The sequence below is a fragment of the Prunus dulcis genome, chromosome 2 (assembly GCF_902201215.1).
Source record: "Prunus dulcis chromosome 2, ALMONDv2, whole genome shotgun sequence".
NCBI classification, from domain to species: domain Eukaryota; kingdom Viridiplantae; phylum Streptophyta; class Magnoliopsida; order Rosales; family Rosaceae; genus Prunus; species Prunus dulcis.
The window spans coordinates 12682146-12705972 of record NC_047651.1 but is presented as its reverse complement, the minus strand read 5'-3'; the positions used below and the strand labels follow the sequence as shown (position 1 = coordinate 12705972).

The 23827-nt window shown below is 36.0% G+C and overlaps 2 protein-coding genes across 2 annotated transcripts; both read left to right on the top strand.

The window, feature by feature from the left end:
* The first annotated feature begins 10733 nt into the window (after window positions 1–10733).
* On the top strand, window positions 10734–13194 carry LOC117619180. Its single transcript, XM_034349060.1, has 5 exons — window positions 10734–10868; window positions 11560–11964; window positions 12083–12157; window positions 12241–12312; window positions 12688–13194. The coding sequence occupies exons 1-5, from the start codon at window positions 10770–10772 to the stop codon at window positions 12937–12939; spliced, it is 903 nt and encodes a 300-aa protein (XP_034204951.1). The 5' UTR covers window positions 10734–10769; the 3' UTR covers window positions 12940–13194.
* A 1691-nt stretch (window positions 13195–14885) lies between these two features.
* Window positions 14886–23252, top strand: LOC117618149 (replication factor C subunit 3-like). The gene is made up of 11 exons (XM_034347762.1): window positions 14886–15722; window positions 15827–15937; window positions 16031–16063; window positions 21192–21363; window positions 21501–21679; window positions 21758–21894; window positions 22036–22131; window positions 22466–22535; window positions 22659–22736; window positions 22835–22943; window positions 23176–23252. Exons 1-11 carry the CDS (start codon window positions 14886–14888, stop codon window positions 23250–23252), a joined length of 1899 nt encoding a protein of 632 aa, XP_034203653.1.
* Window positions 23253–23827: the final 575 nt, after the last annotated feature.

Genomic DNA, 23827 nt, shown 5'->3' with positions numbered 1-23827 from the left:
ATATATATATATATAATTTGTTCATGAGATGTTTTTGTTGAGAAAATGCAATAGGGTTAACCTTAAAACACAATAAAGTACAAGCAGCCATAGTGCTAAATATGAGTACAACATCTCCAATGACCGAACACAAAAATAATTTAGTTTGGTCTAGAGAGAATTGCGCTTAAACATAAAATGGCTTGAAACTCTGGTTCGGCAAACAATAGCACATGTACTCATACTTACAATACAGATCCACCTTGTGCAACGATAAATCCATATCGAAAAGTTGAAAAAGTAAAACGCAAACTTCAACAACTCCTAAAGAGTGAGAATTATTATATTACACCAAACAAAGAAACAAGAACACCGCTTCACATTCTCTCCGGCAAACCGAAAAGACTCGTAGCACTATACCGGCTAAACCCATAGTGTCGCACCAACTAAACTTTATCTAACACAAACAGTCAACTTTCAATTTTGCAACTCCAAATCCAGAACTCACTACAAAACAAAACAAAAAACAAAAAAAGTGGCAACAGTCACCATTATTTGGTGACATTTGCTGGGGTGATTAAAGGTGCCACTTTTTTTGTAGTGACTTGAGCAAAACCTTGTGTACGTGGACCAAGTGACAACTACATCATGGTGATTACAGTGATTTGCAGTAACTGCTTCAATAACATAACAAAAACAAAAGAAGCTGGGTCGGCAGCTACCACAACCCATCCATCCCAACAACAAGAAAACCACAAACACAATCAAGTAAAAGATCTAATAGCAACATAAAGCCACCAAGAACCTACAAAAAAACACACAAAACAAACAAACAAATTCCAAGATCCAAACATATATGGGCAAGAGGACCCACAATCTAAACGAAGACGGAGGAGGGAGAGAGTGAGAAAGATGACAATGGAGAGAGGGGAGAGGGGAAAACTAGGAAGGAGAAGGGGAAGGGAGGAGGGAGAGAGATGAGAGGAGAGGAAAATTGGGGTGAGAAGCCACCGACCATAAGCATTTTACTCAATGAATACTGATGTTGGCTCAAGGGAAGTAGTGATTTTCTCTCTCCTTCCTTTTTTTAAGGACCTTTCCTATTAAGAGGGGCAATAGTATACTAAACTCACACACACTACACAAATGTTAGGACTTGAACCTAGAACCTTTTCTTGGGGTGAGCAATTGCTCCAAACCACTAGACTAGTGGGCTCTTTGCTCTCTCTCCCTCCTTTCGTTGTTAAAAAGATTATTGAAATTTAAATGCACTTAAAAAGAACTGTTTTTATCTCATTACTCTCTCCTTTTTATCATCTCACTATTAGCCTCTCCATGTAAATAATAACCTCTTTCCATCCCAAAATTCTAAGAGAGAAAAGATTCAACTGTAAGATCCCACATCAACCAACGGAGAGGAGGCGATGTGCCTTATATGTGCACACCCGCATTCATCTAGCACGAGGCCTTTTGGGAGCTCACTGGCTTCGGAGTCGTAGGAACTCCGAAGTTAAGCGAGTTGGGGGCTAGAGCAATCCCAAGATGGGTGACCCACTGGGAAGTTGCTCGTGAGTTCCCAGAAACAAAACCGTGAGGGCAGAGAGGGGGGCCCAAAGCGGACAATATCGTGCTACGGCGGAGTTGATCCTGGGATGTGACAATTTGGTATCAGAGCCACTCTGCCGTGTGGTGCGAGTGTGCCGACGAGGACGTCGGGCCCTTAAGGGGGTGGATTGTAAGATCCCACATCAACCAACGGAGAGGGGGTGATGTGCCTTATATGTGCACACCCGCATCCATCTAGCACGAGGCCTTTTGGGAGCTCACTGGCTTCGGAGTCGTAGGAACTCCGAAGTTAAGCGAGTTGGGGGCTAGAGCAATCCCAGGATGAGTGACCCACTGGGAAGTTGCTCGTGAGTTCCCAAAAACAAAACCGTGATGACAGAGAAGGGGGCCCAAAGCGGACAATATCGTGCTACGGCGGAGTTGATCCTGGGATGTGACATCAACTGTCACCCACCTTGGAGTTGATGGCCTCTATACCTCTCCTCTTCCCATTCCCTCCCTTCCTTATCCTCCTAGACCTTCCCCTCCCCTATCCACCTTCTGCTCCTCGGCCATCCCCTCCAGACCCTCCATCTTCGGGGAGAGAAAATTGTATAAATTTATTTTCTTATTTATTGATATGTATAAGAGTGCTGATATTTCCACCCACCTTATCTTCCCACTCACCATATAAATTTCAAAAAACACAATCTTATCTTTCCACCCACCATTAGTCTTAAAATACCCTTTAATTATTAATTCAAACAAATTCTCTTTTCTGTTAACTTGTGAGTCATTTAAATTTAATGTAATGACTGCAAAGAGCAATTGTTTGATCTAATTGGAGAGATTTGACGACCAAAACAAAACTAATAGAACATATTTTCAACATGAGCATATGATTATATTGGAATTTGCTCTGTGGGAGGAGAAGACTTTTGCCATGTCGATCATTAGGATTTGCTGGCCTCCTCCACCAAATGGGAAGAGTACATGACGACTGGAGTTTCTTATGAAGAATCCATCGTTTTGGCTCAAAACTTTTGGGGTTGGGGTTTTAGGATGGAGACAAAATAGGAGAGAGAGGTTGAGGGGTGCTTTGAATTTGACGTTTGATCTTTGTGCTTTGGATTTTTTTTACTTTTTTTAATTTTAAGTTTGAGGCAATTGTTTTATTTTTTAATCATTTTCCATAAGTCCTTAAAAGTCATTTTATGAATGGGTAAATTTGTCTTTAAAATTTTGAAGATAAGGTGGGTGAAAAAATAAGACAGGTGGGTGGAAATAGTAGCACTCTATGTATAATTGTATGATTATAGGATGTCTTTATGATTTTTGTAAGTATTTGTGATTGGGTGAATTTTATAATATAAATATTGTATATAATTAAGAGTTAGGACCAGTTTGGGAATATTGCTGTCAATTAAAAAAAAAAGAAAAAAATTGGTTCTATTGTGCTTTGAAAATAATCTGCTGTAAAGTAAATCATCTCTATGGTTGGTAAACAATATTTTGAAAGTGATGTTAGTATAAAAAAAACATTGTCAAAACCGTTTGCATAAATTTTAATATAAAACTGTTATAACATGAATAATGACTTAAATAGACATGATGTGTTAAGTGCTAATTATGAGGTGGCTGTGGTGATGGTGAACGAGATGAAGTTTAAAGTGGTGGTGGAGGTGGTGGTGGTGAGGAAGGTGGAGGTGGTGGTTATGGTGATGGCGGTGGAGATGTTAGTGGAGGTGGTGGTGGTGGTGGTGGTGGCGATGGTAATGAAGGTAGAGAATGTGGTGGTAGTGGCGGTGGTAGTGATGAAGGTGGTGGTGGTGGTAGACGATATTATTTTAAAAAAAATTAATGATGGTATTATGAGAATTGAAAAAATTCATTGAAGGCTCATCTCTACTTCTTTTTTTTCTTTTTTCTTTTTTCTTTTTTATAGAAACAATAGTATTTCATTAAACCCATAGGAACCATTGCATGGTAAGAACTCACATGTTAACGGTGGCCTCGTTAAAACCTTTTCGGAGAAAACAAAACCTCGGGATAGGAAAGAGACTACACAGAAGAGTCAAACAACTTATACAAAACAGACAAAACTAAAACCCAACCACATAATCCTTAAAACGCATCCCATCACTACGTTGGTACAATCAAAGAAATTCTCCTATGATTTAGAGAAAATATCATAATTCTTCGTACAGAGTACTGTGGATATATAACTCAAGTAATAAATAGCATGCATCCATATGTATCCATTGTCATGTATATGATTCCCCTATATATCACTTTTATCCCCAAATAAAGAAAAAAAGCCATGACCAACACAACAATCTTTGCCATCACCACCAATCTCATGTGTACTATTGCCAACACAACTGCCACCACCATCTCAATATGCAGCATATACACATATACACGCAACTTTTGATATCAAAATTCAAGCTAACACATAAAATATGATAAGAATTAGGAACAATTCATAAAGGGAAAAAATCACTTTTGGTCCCTATGGTTTGTCAATTTTATTATTTTAATCCTTTGTAGTTTTAATTTTGTCAACCTCTATAGTTTGGTTTTATCACAATTCAAGGATACATCTAAATTTCTATCTAATTCCGTCCAAAATACCCCTTCATGTAAGAGACACATGCTAATTTCATCAAGAAATTGGACGAAAAATTAGATGTATTCTTAAATTACAATAAAATCAAATTACATAAGTCAAATTACCGTAATTGAAACTACAAGAACAAAAGTGAAAATTTTATCATACTACAAGTAAGAAAAGTTACTGTTTGCTTCATAACAGCCATTATACTAGTACGAGCTCCGAAACATGCCTCACACAATTTATTTTATTTGTTTTACTGTTGAACTATAGCAAGCCACAGTATTACTAGACAATGGACATAGACGTGTGTACAAGAAAAAGAAAAAGGATTGTAATAAAAGTATTTAGTTGCTTCTGAAATGAGAATAATTAAGCCGACACAACACAACACAATAAGATTATTGTATTTAACAGACAGAGAGATCAAGGCCTCTCCTTTCTCTCTTGCTTAATTAGAAAATCCAACAAAGCTCACACACACAAATTCAAAAGATAATAAATTACTCATGGCAACTCAGGATTTTATTTTTTTTCCTACCAAGAGAATCCAAATTAGGATCTATCCTTAATCTGTTTCTAATCCATGTCATTTGAACTAATTAAACTTTTGGGGAGACTAAGAACTTTTGGGGAGAGAAGAAATATATATATGGTGAAATGTCACTTCAGGTGTCTCAAGTCAATGCTTTCCTTTCCTTAAAATTAGGTCCCCTCTTATATAATATTTGAAGTTTATTGTCCATGAGCAAGCCTAGCATGTTATCAGAATTGACAATTAGAAACTTTGTTGTTTATATAACAAGCGATAGTATTTAATTTTTATAAACAAATTTTAAATATTTTTTTAGAAATTATCAAATTCTTTTATTTTCAATCTTTATTATATGTTGGATAAAGCAGAAAGTAATATTTGTGTTGGATAAAGTTTTAATGTGTATGTAATTTTCTATGTATTATATGTGAGTGCTAGCTACTTATAAAAAAGGTGTCTATCACATCGCAACCTGTTTTATATGCCATTCATTTGTGGTGCACTAGCCATGATGGATTCATGGAATCGAAGTATATGTGCCTTGAAGTTTCAACACGACAAAGATATGCCTAATAGTTATTTTAGATCTACTCATTGTTTTCTTGAATGGTTTTTTTATTTATTATAATATAAATCTAAAATTAGATTCCATGTTCCAATTAGGGGAGTCTAATACTACATCTATATCTTTTTTCTTAATAAAGCGATATTTCAGACTACTTCAATGTATGAGCAGGGGAATCAAACTCAAGTGAACATGTACACTGCCTTGGCCAACTGACCCAACCGCATGGACTTATTTATTTATTGTCTAAATTTACTTATTAAACAAAACAATAATTTATGGACTTTCCTTGTGCGTTTTTATTTCTTATATTAGGACTCTAGGTTATTTTCTCTATTTAACAATAGTAATTCAGAGTCTAGAGGAAGACACTTTGAATATTATTATAGTTTATGCTCTTTCAACGTTAAAGGTTTTCTTGCGTTTTATTATTTTTTTCGTGTTTTCGTGTATAGTGCGGTTATTATTGATGTGAGTGATTGCTGATTCGCATCACAAGTTGCGAATTTTCTTGGATACACTTATGTACTAAGCACATAAGCAGTATCCAAATATGAATTAATTTGACTTGATTAAAGGAGTTAAGCACAAACATGGAATTGCACGATTGGAACACCACCTCTAAACACAAGTTTCCATCCTTCAATCATTCATATCCATATAATCTTCATGATCATGGTCATAGAGAAACAGTGCAACAAAGGCGAGTGGGAAAGTTTTTTTAATTTAACTTTTACAAAAAAGAACCACCATTGAAAAACACAAGAGTGAAACATGTATTATAAAATTGGATAATGTGTCGAGTAAATAAGTTTTGAGTCCAAGATTTTGGTAAGTGATCCCCCACGAATTTCGGTCACCATGTTCGAAAAGCTGTCACAAAAGTAACACCAAAAAAGTACTGCATTTACACTAGAAAAAGCACACATAAAACATAGATAATTCAATAAATAAATAATAAGCTAGTAAATAATAAAATAAATAAATAAATTCATATGTGTGATATGAACGAAGAGGTTTCCCAAAAGGACGAAAACCTACCTTGGATTTTGCTCATCCAATCCCATCTGTTCTTGGATGCGAGACTTGACCAATCCCCAATATCATTCCTGTCGACATCATATTTCTCCATCATCCCTTCTCTCTTCCACTCCCCAATTGACAAGGTCATCTTTATTTATTATTTATTTATTTATATGTAGATGAGTACGAACACATATATACATATATACATATATACATACGCATCTACGTGTAACAACGTCTAAGGACAGTATTGCGGATATTGATAATTTTATTCAAGCTTTCATGTGGAAAGGAAATGTTATTGTCAAAGTAAAATAATTAAATCACTGCTCTGCTTCAATTGGCCAACCAAAATCCACCCATTAGCTAACTTTGCATAATTTTAAAGACCAAAATGACCCGTCAACACTCAACAATAAGATGGCTAAATTAGTTGGGAGGAGCCTCTAAAAGCATGAGTCTTGCCTCTAATATAGTAGAATTATTATAGTAGCAAGAAGTGTTTTTACTTTTGAATAAGCATTAAATTAGTATTCAAGTGTATTAAAGTATATCCAATTTTATAAAAACATAGCAACTAGACCCAATTGAGGTGAGGGATAAAAATTCCAAATTCGATTTTCGTGTTAACAAATAATTTAGTTAAAAAAGTTCGGATTCTCTGCTTATAACTTATACTTTTGGATACTGTGTTTCGTTTCAATGTAATGTAACATAAATATTGCTTCATTGTATTCATTATAAAAGACTGTGGATTAAAAAAATTATTCAAAAAAATCGAAATTCAAAATAATTGTCCAAGGCCCTCTTCAACATAGAGTTAAAATAATATTTTTCCAACTTTGACTGCTTCAAAAAGATTATTAAGCACTTAGCATCTTTTAATAATTGTTTAAGGGCAAGTGCTCCTCATGGAACCTAATGACATGCAAATTTGTCGTTTAGGGATTAAAATATTAACAACTTTCATTGATTATATCAACAACGACAATATCATCGACCAATCAAAAAGCGTCTACGGACACAAGAAAAGTAATTAACAGTAGCCTAATGTCTCATCAAATCCGAGGTCCCCACCACGTTGTTGTGATTATCAATTATTTTATTTGCGACCTAATCTCGTCGTATGAAATACATAATGTTGTGGGATTGTCAATTAGATCATGGCTCCACCTAACTTTCGTGGCCATTTTAAAGCAAGTCCAAGGTTTTAATTTTTTTTTTTTCTCAAAAGCAAATAGCACTCGATTTTTTTATTATTAGTGGTATTATTTAGAAGCGATATGAAATTTATGAAGTACTTTTATAACGGATCAAGACACTCACAATAAAATTACACAACTATAATATTAACTCTAACCACAACCAAGTATCAAAGTCATTACAATTTCTACATTCTGTATTTAAGTTATGTGACGGTTTTTTTCTTTATTTTTTCTCTAATAGATTGTATGTGTCATTTTTTATATGTCCTTATTTGTTTCATCTCAAACCTCATTTATTTGCGAACATGTAAAGTGTTTTTACATGTTTTATTAACACTTTCAGAAAAAGGAAAATGTTTTGGTAGTGTTACCGGAAATAGTTTAACTTGTTTTTCAGTTACATACGTTATTTAAGGTATTTTGGATGTGTCTAATTGGTGATTCCATAAGAATTGACTCGAAGTGCGTATGTTTTTTATTTTTAAAAAAACTCAAATTTTAATATAAATTTATAGATTTCCAGTAATTAAAAATGCTATCAGCATAAGCGCTTTTAAGCAAAAAGTGTTTTCTACAAAAACATTTCTAAACAAAAGTGATTCAAGCAATTATAGTGACTGTGAATGATTGTATAACGTGCGATTCATTTTGAAATTTGAATATCAATCAACAGTTATCAGTCATCTACATGTGCACGACGGATTAGTGCTAACCATACTCCGAATCATAATACTTAAATAATAATCAACTACACTTTCGGTCAGACATTATATTTAAGTGCTGGCTGCTTTTAAATTAAAAACACAGAGCTTGTAATTTTTTTTATCCAATTGTTAATGAGATCAACTGTATACATGAAACATACTTTTTTTTCATAACCCTTTGAAGATGAAATATATTAACATATATCTAGTTTCCTAATGAACCAAACCGTTACTATTTTTCTTATAAAGGAACACAGAATTGACATAACAAATTAGTATGCTAAAATAAGCACTTTTTCTAGTTTAAATATCCTTAATCTAGTGATTAACAAGACTTGACATGATGGAAAATCCTCACCTGTGGGAAGATTCCTTGGGCAATCATTTATGAACAAGAACATCTCTAGTATATTATTCATAATTATGTATTTTATAATCAAAATTTGAAGACTAAAGGCCTAACTTAGATCATCTTACTACAAAGTAACAATTTTTTTTTTGTGTTCTCTTATCTTATAGTTTCCAGCAATATATAAGAGATATTAAACAAGAAAAGTAACAAGGTCAATGACTTTGTATAATTACCTGGTTTCAGGATTCTACAAATTAAAAGGTTGTGTTTGGTTTTTTATGTTTCCTACGTGCACTTGAATTTTGAAGGTCAATTATTAGAATAATTATACCATGTTTTTCTTCCTCAAGTTGTTGGGAAACTTTATAATATGAAAATGGAGGATGTTAACTTTACCCAAAGAATCAAAGAGTTCATTCAAACACATAAAAGTGGCCATTTGTTTTTTCATTCTAGCTAAAAGATGGATGTATATATATATAATAAGTGGAAAATAAGACTATATATCCATTTGGGTTGTTTATATGAATCATGTTTTGAGAGATTCACTATTATACTCAATATAAGGGCCCAAATTGTATCTACATAAAATGAACTTTAGAAACACATCAAAAACTCATTTATAATATAACAAAGAGACTTCGAACTTCCTATAAATTACAAAACTTTCATCAATTTCTTAAAACAAGCTCAACCTTAAAATCTCATTAAAAAAAAGTCAAAACGCTCAATAAAGGCATTAAAGTAATTTAATAATTAAAATTAAATTCAATAAGGCCAGCTATGATTCTTTGGATTTTTTTTAAGGTTTGTTTATAAAAATTAAATGGTGTAGGATTTATCTATATTTACTAGTGTTACGAATGAATATATAACTAAATATCTCTTTATTTTTTTGCCTGAAAACAAAAAAAAAATAAAAAAATAAAAATTACATCACGGTTCCGAATATCGTGCACAACTTTTTAAGGAGATAGATGAAGGTAAATAAGAAAACTAAGTAGAAGGATTATCTAAAGTGTCTCGATGATTAGCTAAAGAGTCTGCCACCATATTTGCCTCACAAAAGATGTGCCAAATATCGATGATTGTATTTCTTTCTTCTCCTTTTGAATCAGAGAAGTAATTCAACCTAAGTATGTTTGGGAAGTACAATACCAGTTGGTAGATCTTCAATGCTAATAAAAGTGCTGGTCGACCTTTTGTTTCATAAAGTTTATATGGGTTGGCTTGGGCCCAATGTGCTGTTTTTCTTTTTATAAGCTCTTCAACAAGGAAGAGAAAGCTTGTACTTGGGTACAAGGATCAAACTTTTTTAACTCATAGATTAAGCAGAAAGCAAAAGACATAAGCCCCAAAAGGGCCCAAAGTACAAAAGCCCTGCTCCAACCTGCAGACTTTAGAAATTTGTTTTGGTTAAAGGACTTTAGAATCAAGCAAACTCATATCGGCACTTGATATGGCATCAAAGCAAAGCCATGGATCCTATTACTCAGTCTACTCTACTTGGTAATTAAGGACAATCTAATCCAATTTAGTGATACAATAGAAATTTTCAAGCATACGCAAGATACAATTTTTTTAAATGATGTAAAGTTTTCATCCGAAGATCATTTAAGGACCTTTTCTGAAAAAGTATTTACTCCAAACCACTAACATATTAAACTCGCACACACCACGAATACAACGATTTGAACTCAAGACCTTTTCTGAAAAAATATTTACTCAAAACTATTACATTAGTGAGTCCTTTTTGCGTGACCTATATTTGAATGGAAACTAAAAGTATATAATTTTTTTTTTTTTTTTTGGGGTAAAAAATGATCGGATTATGAAACTACACTTTGTGATGGGCTCAAAAACATGATTTGCACCATATCAAGTTACATAGTTCTACCATCACGAGAGGCCCAACACAAACCAAAATAAAAACTCAAAAGTTAAAAATCAACCCCAAAATGCGGGAGAGAGTTTGAACTCGAATGCAATATTGGACATCTGTCCCAAAAGTTTATGTAGTTGATCCAACGTTCTCCTATTTTTTCAACAAAATCAACCATACCATAAATACCGCTGAGGAAAAAAAATTTGAAAACAACCTTTCCTTGTCTCCATTTTTACCTTTCCAAGACATAGAGACAAATTTGATGTGACAACTTAGAGCATCGAGGACAAATCTTATACTGCCACGTATAAAGTCATATTTACTGCACTCCAGTGCTCCTCTTCTCGAACCACTCCTCAATGCCCCCCCAAACCAGACGCAGACTTGCTCAATCTGTGAAAACAGGGAGAAAGATGGGTAGGAGAGCTGCTTCAAGGAACGAAGAAATGGCTCACATGGTAAACTCCCCTTTATACAAAAAATAGATAAAATTTCACCAACACTTTATTTTTGTTTTTGTGTTTAAACCCATGCTACATTTTTGTTGTGCATCCTCTGTATTTTTTCAAGCTGTCTTGACTATTTTGTTGTTATGGCTTAGTTGTTTTATTTCACCTGTCTTTGTGAAATGTCATGTTTCAAGCTGGCCTCATGGGGAGTGTTCATGGTGGCTAGCATTATATGGTTTTTAGTTATTTATTTAAATTTTTTATTGCAGTAATTTCTTATATTTGCAATTGTAAATGCAATTTGGTGCTCTTTGGCTGAGGCATTGTCAAGGTACTTAGCAACTGTGTGAAAGGTTAATGGAAATCTTGTATTTAATTGAAGTTCTTGTTTTGAAAAATAAAATCTGTTTTCCTCAGTTTGTGTAATATTTTACAAGATCCGCTGTGTATATAAATCATTGATCGTTGTGAAGCCTCTGCTTCTGCTTCTGCCTCTGCATGCGTGGATGTGGTGTGCTTTTGTGGCTTTAAATTTGATACATTTGCTGTTGCATTTGTTGTTTGCTTTGCTTTGATCAGAAATGTTGTTACCTTCAATGAAAGTGGCTTCTATTATTTTGAGTAGACAGTGAAATAGATCGAACATTTTTGGCTTAATTCTACATTTTACTAATTATTGATCATGGTATTCAAATCAAAGCCTCAAGGCACAAATCCCTCATCTGAAAGAGTGGAACCGCGGCCTGAAGCTCCACGTTTGGAGATGATAGAGCAAACTAACTCAAAGCTTCCTGAAGCTCCACGTTTGGAGATGATACAGCAAACTAACTCAAAGCTTCCAATTGAAGAACAAGGTACCAACACATCTAGGAAAAGGCCAAAGCGCTCTGATGCTGTTGTTAGGCGATCTTTACGTATCCAAGATAGTATTGTGCCTACTCAAAATCAGAATATGGAGCATGTGATTGAAGATACAACCGTTAGCGAAGGTGAAAATGAAGATGAGCAGCCTGCTCATAAAATGCACGGGTCAACCTCAGGGGAGAAAAGCTTGGAAGAAAAAGTTAACTATCTTGTGCAACTGTTGGATACAATGAACTTAAAGGTAATGCATTCTTCCAGGAAGATAATTAGCTTTTGGGTGTAGTTAGTTCTATCCAGTTGCATTACTTATTTGAAGCCTTTTTTTTTTTATGTTCTTTTACGGTTGGTTGTGAAATCAGGCAAGGAATAAAAACTCTGACTTCTGCGAAAGCCCAGCTTCAATGTACAAAAGCTTGTATGCAGATTCCCAAAAGGTTATTCTCATTAATATATGTACAATCATGTTTTTTTCATCTGTCTAATCTGCAAGGTTTATATTATTTCCTTTTATATGCAGATTAAGGCGTTAGAAACTGAAAACCATCAACTTTCTTTGAAGTTGGAAGTTGCTCTTGCCAAACTTGAAGCAGTATGTCAATTAACTTTGCTATCTTGAGCTTGTATCTATAACAATAGACATTATTTTCCAGTTTAAATTTATATGTGTGCATCCCTGCTTTCTTTCTATTTGTGGGCCATTATGGATTTGTCAGTTTTCATATTAATTTATTAAGTTTGCATCATACAAGTAGGATTAACAAATTGTAGTTTACTAAACTACATATACTCTGTAATCCAAAAAAAAAAAAAAGGTAAGTAAAAATATGCTAAAATAAAGGAGAGTTTTATTCTTGACCAAAAAAAAAAGAGGAGAGTTTTGTTATGTTCTTTGCATTATAGACCTTTGTACTTTTCCCCGAATTAGTGGGGTGATCTGACTCTTTGAATGCTTTGGTTGGTGTAGTATGAGAATGGGACTCGTGCTTTCTCTGAAATGGCTGATAAATTGAAGGATTTGATTTTAGTCTCAAATTTGGCAAAAGCTACTGAAACTGCAGTAAATCTGTCATCTCAAACAGCACGTGGAGCTTGTTCTCGAAAAAAAAAAACAGCACTTGGAGTTGTTGATCCTCAGGAGGACGTGCTCTCACATTTAATTAACCCAAAAGGGCCAACTGTTGAAGGACCAAAAACTGCTGCTAAGAGAAAGAAATAAGAACGTGAAGGAAATGGAAGGTACTGCTGAAATTCACCAATTAATGTGATTAGTTTAACCAATCTTTGTAAAAAGGTGAAACCTGTTGGTACTTTGTTTTATTTTTCTTGAAACTGAGGGAATGTTTCATGGAAAACTTATGTGTAATATGTACATTTGGTTTGTGCATCGTAGACTTCAATGTCAATGTGATGTATGTTCGTTTGAACCCTGACTATGAGCTTGTATAATGCTAAGTTATTCTTCAATAATCTATTTCTTTATAGTTTCATTTATGAGATTGACAATATAGTGTGCCAAAAAAGGTCAATTTATCTTTCATTTGCAATATGCAATGGGGGAGGCAATTTTCCTCAGCTCCCTATAGATATTTCATTGTTTATCAATCTGTTATACAAGCTGGGTTTTGCTGATTGATTTAGCCAGACTTCTGTAGCAAAGGAAACATGTTGGAAACTGTGCTTTATTTGTTAGCCATTGAGGGATTGTTCATGTCTATTTGTATGTTTAGTTTGTGCATTTTAGACTTTGATACCAACGTGATGTGTGTTTGTTTGAAGCAAGTTGTTTAAATGTTCCTCATGTCACCTACTAGTAAATCACTTATTGCTCGATTGAGCATGTTTGACTATGCCAAATTAAGAATAGGGAAATTTCATATTTCTTTTCAATCTCATTTGCAAGCTGATTGTTCTTGATTGAATGGTTAAGGTAACTTGAATGCTTTCCAAGGGAATTGGTCTACTGAGAATCTGAGATGTTATGCGTTTCATACTAAAAATCTCATATGCTCGTCGGTGATGCATGTTTTGCATTTCATATTGAGAACTGTGATCATCTTTGGTTATATATATGCATCCAACTAGTTAATATTTAATTATTGCAACTGTTTATAATGTTCATCCTAGTTGGCCTCACAGGCTTGTGATATGTGAATTGCTTTAGCCTGCAAATTCACATGGTTTGAGTGATGATGGTTCCTATGATTGTGTGGTTAGTTGATAAAGCATGAAAAAATTGCCAAGCATCAGATTCACTGTTGAATGATGTAATTTTTTTTTAGTACAAGTGATAGTGTAAACTACAGGGGAGGAGTTTTTCACACGCACAACTAAGATGCCATGGAAGTTCAAACTTTATACCTCTGGTGTGCAAGTCAATGCTCTTTTTCACTAGACTAGACCTTTTTGGCGATGAATAATGTTTTATTGTTGGGAACAATAGTTAATTCTAAACCCAAATGAAAGAGTATGCAAAACTAGGCTGCACTTTGGTTTTTTTATCTTTTTTTGGTGGGTAGCTAGCTAGCAGGCCAATTGTTTGGGCCTGTGGAAAATGTGGATGGAATATGGAGACAATAAAGCATTCTGGATTTAGTTCTATGTTTACACCAAACGGTAGAATCTACTTAGGACACAATTTCATCTCTCTGCAGAAGATAACATTTAAAATTTGGTTTGCACTGGACTTTCCCTGTTGTTCTTCCGAAAGTTGAAATCAAACCCACTAATTAAAAGAAAAAACTTGTGTACTGATAATAATGTTGTGATAATCACAAGAGGTCAATTTTTTTCTTTTTCTTTTTAGAAATTTAAAATAATAATAATAATGTCTGGCATGTTTAAAGCTCATATGCTCCCAAACAATAAGTAACAAAAAGAAGATTTACAATTGTCAGAAACCTGTATTTAATTTGCTCATTGAGTCTTAGTATATAACTATATTCGGCTGCTGCATGTTTAATTTGACCCCTCGAATCTAGTTCATCACGCCATGAAGTCATTTTTCTTCATGAGATTCATCGACCTTCTTTGTAGTTTCCATCCAGAATTCCAAAATCATCTCACGTCAGAACCCATCACCATCACAAATCCAAAAATCCACCAGTTCGTCGTCATAATGTCATCAGATACCAAGTAGAAGTTGCAGACCAGCTCTGCAACACAATGTCAAGCCCTTCAATAATCTCCCGCTCTTCCTCCTTCCCACGCCTCAAGAAAACCTGGCCTTCTCAGTACACTCTCCCAGAAGACCTCCCCCCTGCAAACCGGTCTGCATGCTCAGCTCCCACGTTGAAAATCGCGAGTGTCAAGCTCTCTTGGGGCAGGAAAATAAGAAGACTTATTGGGAGGAGGGGGAATTCAGAATTGACAGAGCAAAGCCTCGAGGTTTACAATAAGACACTTGTTGCGGAAAATGTGGTCAACCATCACAAGAGGGTAGGGCAAATTAGTCTGGACGACTATTACAAGAATGAGATTGATGATGAAAGAAGCTCCAAGTATAGTCCCTATTACATCAGGGGACTGACGTATCCGAGCATCATTGTCCCTAAGCATCCAATTGCTAATACTCCCGGGCACGAAAGCAACAACTCTGCTGTTACTTGGACCTCAATCTCCACCTTCTTTTCGGGATTCAAAGTGCGAGAGTGGAGCTCTTGCCTTGGTTCTAGAACCAAGGAGTACAAAAAGAATCTTCAGCCTGAAATGTACACCGCGATCAAACCCTCCACGAGTTCAACAGTTAATGCTTCACCGAAGAATTCAGAGACGTCTTTGGTGGAGGAGAGCATAGAGAGAAAAGAGGTCATGAAGAGTAGCAATGAATATAACAAGGAGAAGCCATTGAGGGAGAGAGTTAGAGCAGCAGCTAGACCAAAAAACGAAATAAAGGTGATGAATGAAGCTCAGAAGGAGTATGCGTGGGCAGACAAATACCAACCTCTGTGCTTAGAAGATTTCATATGCAATAAAGACAAAGCAACTCAGCTGCAGGCTTTGGTATGCATAAACAGCACACATCAAGAACCCTGATTCTTTTTTATGTACTTTCTTTTTTCTGTGTATGATACATTAATTTATGCATTCAAAATAAAAATATACAGGCCAGAGGAGGAGCATGTGGGCATTTCATCTTTGAAGGACCACCGGGCGTTGGGAAGAGAACAATGATCTGGGCTATGCTTCGCGAGGCGTTTGGTCGTGACACAATACATGTAAAGTATCATGATAAGATTCACTATATTCCTCTTAATTTATTTAAAATTTGTATTAATGCTATATTTTTCCATGTTCCGTGAATTTCTCAGGCCAGGGAGGAATTCAAGGCATTTAACTTGAAGGTAGTTTAGTTTCAAGTTGCTTTATTTTATTAATTGATTTCAGAACATTGAACAATTAATCATAGTACACACTTAATCAAGCTTCCTACTTAATGTCTATTCAATCACCCTATTACAAAATTTACACCACAATTGTGATCTTAATATTTGTTGAAATGTAAGTGATGAGCTGATAAGAATGTAATTAGGCCTCTAAGCTAAATGGTGTATTCACTTTGTTCTAAAATAGACAGGTGTTAGGCATTAGTCATGTTAAGTGGTAGTAGCCACATGTAAAAATCCTAGAGAGCAGTTTTGGATGTAAGGCTGTGATTCTCTGTGATGTCAGAGAATCCAGCTATTCTTTCATACAGTTATAGCTCACACAGAGCTTGCTCTATTAGAGCAGAGAATATGCAATAGCAATATACACTGTTTCATTGAGTCTAGCTCTCTACTCTTTCTCTTTGCTATTTCTTCCTCACTCATTATACACAAAACTCTAACATGGCCTCAGAGCCAGGTTTGGTCTTTTGATCTGGGCGTAATCTGTGAGATCACTGAGCTCAATCGAAGCTCATCTGAGCATCTGAGAAGAAAATTTTTTGTTTGATTCAGACCAAAGGATGGCTGGATCTGGAAGTTCAGAAGTACGAACTCCAATCTTCTCCGGTGAGAACTACGAGTTCTTGAGGATTAAGATGATGACGATCTTCAAATCTCTTGGGCTATGGAGTCCGGTAGAAAAGGGAATTTCAACCTCTGATTCGAAGAAGAAGACAACAAAAGTTGAAGAATCATCAGAAGAAGCTGATGCAGAGATACTTGCTGTGCTCATGAAGGACGCAAAGGCTCTCGGCATTATACAAAATGCAGTTTCTGACCAGATCTTTCCTCGGATTGCAAATGCCGATTCATCTCAAATGGCATGGAGTCTTCTCTACAGTGAGTATCATGGAGGTGATCAGGTCAGATCTGTAAAACTTCAGAATCTCATAAGAGAATTTGAGTATATGAGAATGCGTGAAGGTGAACAACTAACTGCATATCTTACTCGATTAAATGAATTGATAAATCAAATGAAAACGTTTGGAGAAGTGTTATCAAATGAGAGGCTGGTTCAAAAGGTGTTAATCAGTCTTAGTAGAGTATATGATCCCATCTGTTTGGTGATTGAAAATACAAAGAGCTTGGAGACTATTGAATTGCATGAGGTTATTGCAATATTGAAAAGTCAAGAGCAACGGTTTGACATGCATAATGTGGACATGGCTGAGAAGGCATTTGGCTCTTTCTCAGTCGATACAAAAAGGCAGAACAAGAATGGTACTCAATCTGGTTCTACTAAGTCTCAGAAGAATTGGAAGCCTAACAAACCATGGGAGTCTAGACAGAAGCCACAGCAAGCTGATGCTGCACAAACCTCAAATGGATCACAATATGTGCATCGAGATGGAGTGAAGCCTCAATGCAAAGTATGCTCTAAATTTCATTTTGGAGAATGTAGATATAAGGGCCAATCTAAGTGCTATAAGTGTGATAGATTTGGACATTGGGCTAGGGACTGTACTGCCAACAAAGGAGTGCAGAAAGCAAATAATGCAAGCCAAGTAGAAGTAACAGGAAATCTGTTTTTTGCAAACTGTGCAATTTCAGAGAAGAGTGCAAATGGAGAATGGTATGTAGACAGTGGTTGCAGTAACCATATGACTGGGAACAAGGAGCTGTTAATTGATATAAATTCAAGTGTCACAGGCAAGGTGCAAATGCCAACAGGGGAGCTTGTAAGTATAGCTGGCATGGGTACTTTAGTACTAGACACAAGCTCTGGTACAAAGTATATCAGAGAAGTCATGTATCTACCTGGTTTGAGGGAAAATCTGTTGAGTGTAGGCCAAATGGATGAGCATGGTTATCATTTGGTATTTGGAAGCAGCATGTGCAGTATCTATGATGGTTCTTCTCTCGAGAATCTCATCATGAAGGTGGAAATGAGGAAAAATAGGTGTTATCCATTGACATTGCCCTCAAATGACTATGTTGCACTAAGAGCTGGTATATCCAATTCTACCTGGATTTGGCATAAAAGAATGGGCCATTTGCATCTGAAAGGTCTACATCAGCTTAAGGAGAAAGAGATGGTACATGGTTTGCCATACTTGGAGGATGTAAATGAAGTCTGTGGAGGCTGTCAACTGGGAAAGCAACACAGAGAGTGGTTCCCTAAGGATCAAGCATGGAGAGCAAGTACACCCCTTGAGCTTATACACATGGATCTGTGTGGACCAATGCAAAATGAGTCTCTAGCAGGTAATAAATATTTTATGCTGCTCATAGACGATTTTACAAGGATGATTTGGGTCTACTTCTTAAGATACAAGTCGGATGCACTAAACTGTTTTCAAAAATTCAAGTCTATGGTGGAGTTGCAGAGTGGATACAAAGTGAAATGTGTTAGAAGTGATAGAGGAGGTGAGTTCACATCTGGTGAATTCAATAAACTATGTGAAGATGCAGGGATTCAAAGACAATTCTCCATGGCTTACACACCCCAGCAGAATGGAGTGGTTGAAAGGAAGAATAGGACAGTGGTAGAGATGGCTAAGGCTATGTTACATGAGAAGGAGTTGCCTTATTACTTATGGGCAGAAGCTGTACACACTGCAGTATACATTTTAAACCGGTGTCCTACTAAGGCTCTTAGAAACAAGACCCCTTTTGAAGCGTATAGCACAAGAAAACCAGGAGTTGGTCATTTGAAGGTATTTGGTAGTGTATGTTTTGTGCATATACCAAAAGAAAGTAGAGAAAAATTGGATGCCAAAAGCACAAGGGGAGTGTTTGTTGGATATGCAACATGTGAGAAGGGTTATAGAGTGTTTGATCCTGTCACTAGAAAACTACTACTGTCAAGAGACATTGTATTTGATGAAGGAGCAATATGGAATTGGAAGGAAGCAACTGAAAATTCTGTGGTGATGGTGAATGCTGAAGAGCAGCCTAGGAATTCTCAAGTGGAATTGTTTGAAACACCTGTAGGAAATCGAAATTCTGGTTTCATATCTATAGACTCAGTCTCCTATGAAGAATCAAGCAAGGCAAGCAGTAGATTGGAAGACACTCAGAACTTCGATCATACTCCATTGAAATGGAGGAAGTTGGATGATATCTTAGCACAATGCAATCTGTGCACAATGGAGCCTGAGAAGTTTGAAGAAGCTGTGAAGGATGAGTCATGGATGAAGGCAATGAAAGATGAGTTGAACATGATAGAAAAGAATGATACATGGGAACTTGTTGACAGATCTATGGATAAACCAGTGATTGGAGTTAAATGGGTGTTTAAAACTAAGCTAAATCTGGACGGTTCAGTGCAGAAGAATAAGGCAAGACTGGTGGCTAAGGGATACTCACAAAAACCAGGGGTGGACTACAATGAAACATTCGCACCAGTGGCTAGATTAGACACAATCCGGACTCTGATTGCACTTGCAGCTCAGAAGGGTTGGCAGCTGTATCAATTAGATGTTAAGTCAGCTTTTCTAAATGGCATCTTAGAGGAGGAAGTGTATGTAGATCAACCGGAGGGATTTGTAGTGAAGGGTTGTGAAAGCAAGGTTTACAAGCTGCACAAAGCTCTATATGGCTTGAAACAGGCGCCAAGAGCTTGGTATAGTGAAATTGATGGTTATTTTGCTGAGTGTGGTTTCACAAAGAGCCAAAGTGAGGCTACTCTTTATGTCAAAGCAAGAGGTGAAGCAAGCATCTTGATAGTATCCATTTATGTAGATGATATAGTCTACACTGGAAATGATCAAGAAATGATAGAAGACTTCAAGAAGGACATGAAGGAGAAATATGAAATGACTGATCTGGGGCTCTTGCATCATTTCTTGGGAATGGGTGTAATTCAAACACCAACAAGCATATTCATTCATCAGAAGAAATATGCAACAACTCTGTTAAGCAGATTTGGTTTGAATGAGTGTAAGCCGGTATCTATTCCACTAGTTACCTCAGAGAAACTAAGTAAGGATGATGGAAGTGGATTGGCAAGTGAAGAGCAATACAGAAGGATTGTTGGAAGTCTGCTGTATCTCACAGCTACTAGACCTGACATTATGTTTGCAGCTAGTTTGCTTGCAAGGTTCATGCATTGTCCCACTAGCAAACATCTTGGAACAGCAAAACGTGTTCTTAGATATGTAAAAGGAACTCTAGATTATGGTCTGGAGTATGTGAAAGGAAAAGAGGCAGTCCTAATTGGCTATTGTGACAGTGATTGGAGTGGTTCTGTGGATGATAGTAAGAGCACCTCTGGATATGCTTTTTCTTTTGGTAGTGGAGTGTTTGCTTGGGCCTCAGTCAAGCAAAATTGTGTTGCACTCTCTACTGCTGAAGCAGAATATATCAGTGCCTCTGAAGCAACAACGCAAGCTATTTGGTTGAGGTTTGTCTTAGAAGATTTTGGAGAGCTTCAAACCGAAGCTACACCTCTACACTGTGACAACATTTCAGCTATTGCCATTACAAGGAATCCTGTGTTTCATCAGAAAACCAAGCATATCGATCGAAGGTATCATTTTATTAAAGATGCTTTGCAAGAAGGAACTGTGGATTTGATCTATTGTCCCACAAATGAGCAGCTGGCAGATATCTTTACAAAGGCTTTGGCTAAGGATCGTTTCTGCTACCTCAGAGAGAAACTTGGTGTGAAATCAGCTCACAACTTAAAGGGGAGTGTTGAAATGTAAGTGATGAGCTGATAAGAATGTAATTAGGCCTCTAAGCTAAATGGTGTATTCACTTTGTTCTAAAATAGACAGGTGTTCATTAGTCATGTTAAGTGGTAGTAGCCACATGTAAAAATCCTAGAGAGCAGTTTTGGATGTAAGGCTGTGATTCTCTGTGATGTCAGAGAATCCAGCTATTCTTTCATACAGTTATAGCTCACACAGAGCTTGCTCTATTAGAGCAGAGAATATGCAATAGCAATATACACTGTTTCATTGAGTCTAGCTCTCTACTCTTTCTCTCTGCTATTTCTTCCTCACTCATTATACACAAAACTCTAACAATATTTTATGAAATCTATTTGCTGCATGTAACACACTTTGACCTTTTACTCTATTTTACTTTGATTTCATAGGGTGAAATGGTTGGTAGTATAGAAGTACATGTAAAGCAATCCCCTCAACATGTAGAAGTGAATCTTTCTGAACTGAAGGGCTATGAGAAGCATGTGATTGTTGAACTCATGAGGGAAACACAGGACAAGACGACCAACAAAGCTTTGCCCTGCGGCCTCGACAACTGTCGAGGTATATACGTATATATTTGGATCACCTGTATAAAAGAAAAAATAAACACACACACAAAGTTGACCTAGTTCTGAAATTAAGGCTTAGTACTTTAAATTCATGAATTCTTTGATTGCCTATTATTTATCTTTCTGCAGCAATAATCTTATATGAGGCAGACAAGCTATCTACAGATGCCCTACTTTATATAAAGTGGCTATTAGAAAGGTATAAAGGGTGTAATAAGGTCTTCTTCTGCTGCTCTGATGTCTCAAAGCTTCAGGCAATCAAATCACTTTGCACTGTCGTTGAGCTTTTACCACCTTCAAAGACTGAGGTGAGGAACTAACATTTTTGTTTTTTTCGGCTTCTTTGAAAAAGAGTTTGATTATAAGCTTCTTGTCTGCATTTTCAGACTGTTGCAGTTTTAAAGTTCATAGCTAAGCAAGAAGGCATAGATTTGCCACATGAATTGGCTGAAAGGTTTGCTGAAAATTCTAAGAACAATTTCTATCTAGCCATTCGATCATTCGAGGCTACTTGGAAGAAATGGTAATTAAGAAAACAAAAGTTGTTTTTGTTTTTGATTTGTTTAGGTTTATCTGTTTTTCTAATTTCCAGTTAGGTATACTACCATTCCTTGTACTAATCTACGCATGCTTGGTGGTGTGCTCTGCAATGGTGTACATGCAGCTATCCTTTCAAAGAAAATCAAGTCATTTTGACAGGTTGGGAAGATAACATTGCAGATATTGCCAAGAATATGATCGAAGAGCAAAGCCCAAAACAGTATGCTCTTTCGACTAGTTGCATGCCTATTTTATTTGTTATATAAATTCAATATGTAGTGAGGGCCGGTACTATACTAGGTTATCGTAGGTTAGAAGCTAATTATCTGAGGTAGAAATTATTGTATGAGCCGGTTATATATAACCTTAGCGTCACAATATGTATTGAATCTTGTGTGCATGTTGTGAGGCGGAGGTACAGAGATTCTTCGCTGTGAATGGAGCTTAGCCTAATTTCTTTATAATAAGTTTAAAGTTGTGATTAACATTTGCAAGTTGGGATTCAATTGTCACCTCCTAAAGAAAAATTGAAATCGTTCCATACCATTTGGCAGGCTATATATAATCCGTGGAAAGCTTCAAAATCTTATAGTGCATGGCGTAAGCCCCGAATTCATTTTCCAAGTAAGCATTTTGTTTCCCTTTTTATTGGTGGCATGCTTCTAACTGAAGTAATAGGTACAATTTATATACACTAGTTAGTAAAACATACTGCGCTGACCGCTCATTTGGCCACACTGTATGCAGTCCCTGGTTGCAGAGCTGAAGAAGTATTTGGATGATAGTTTGCAGGATCGAATTGAGAGCATGTACGATGAATACAACGTATGAATACAAACCTTGTAGGCCAAGTTTTTATTTTTTATTTTTTGATAAGTTTTGAATAATGAGTTATTAATGTGTTATTCTCATGTATCATGCAGAGGAATGACGAAAATATGTTTGAGAGTGACAAATATGATCATGAGGAAATGAGTAAAAGGCTTAACGATCATTCCAGAAAGTCTATTAAGCAGTTCTTGAGGATTGAAGGTAAAACAACTTGTTTCAAACTGGTTTGGTTTGTGTTAGATATATAAATGCATTATGCTTGTGGGAAACGCTCTCTGCCCAGACAGTCTGACAAAGTAAGATGCTAGATTGTTCTGTATTTAGACTATCGATCACATTGATGTCTGAATACGCGGTCTGGAATCGGTCTGGCAACAAAAAAATGTAGTTGTATCACAGTTGATTCTTATACCTAAGTTTTTTTCTCTCCCAGAGTTTATAGCTAAATTCATGAGCTGCTATAAGGGTTGCACAAATACGAAATCTTTGCCCCATGACGGTCCAACATAAGGAGACTTCTTATTGGCCAGCCAAACAAACTCCCAGAAGGAATCATGCATCCTAAGATTTCCTCTGTGGGAGCCTTTTTCTTATTACAAATATGATCTTAGTACATGGCTAAAACTACTTATGGAGTAGTGTTACAACTAATAAGGTGATGTGACAAAAATGTTTGTCATGAACATTTTGATGAGAGTAAAAACAGTGCTATTTCCTGTATGATGTAAATTGATAAGACATGGTTTTGTTTTAAGCAATGTATATTACCAGTTACATGCACACAAAGAGACTTATTAGAGACTTATCACTTTTCTTGGCCATTCTGCCTTCTTTTTTTTCTTTCCTTTTTTCCTTTTTTTTTTTCTAAGGAAAAAAGGTTTAATCCTTTAGCAAAGTACAAAAGTACAAACAAAAACCTACAATGGCTAAGCAACTCTTGAGGAAATCCCGAAAATTCAAATCCTCTGAGACTAATGTAGACTAAGAGGTGAGCAGAAAAATTGGCCTCTGAAAATACATACGTTTGAGATGAACTAGTATTAATTTGCATACCTCAATTTTGGGAGGCAGTCCAATGTAAATCA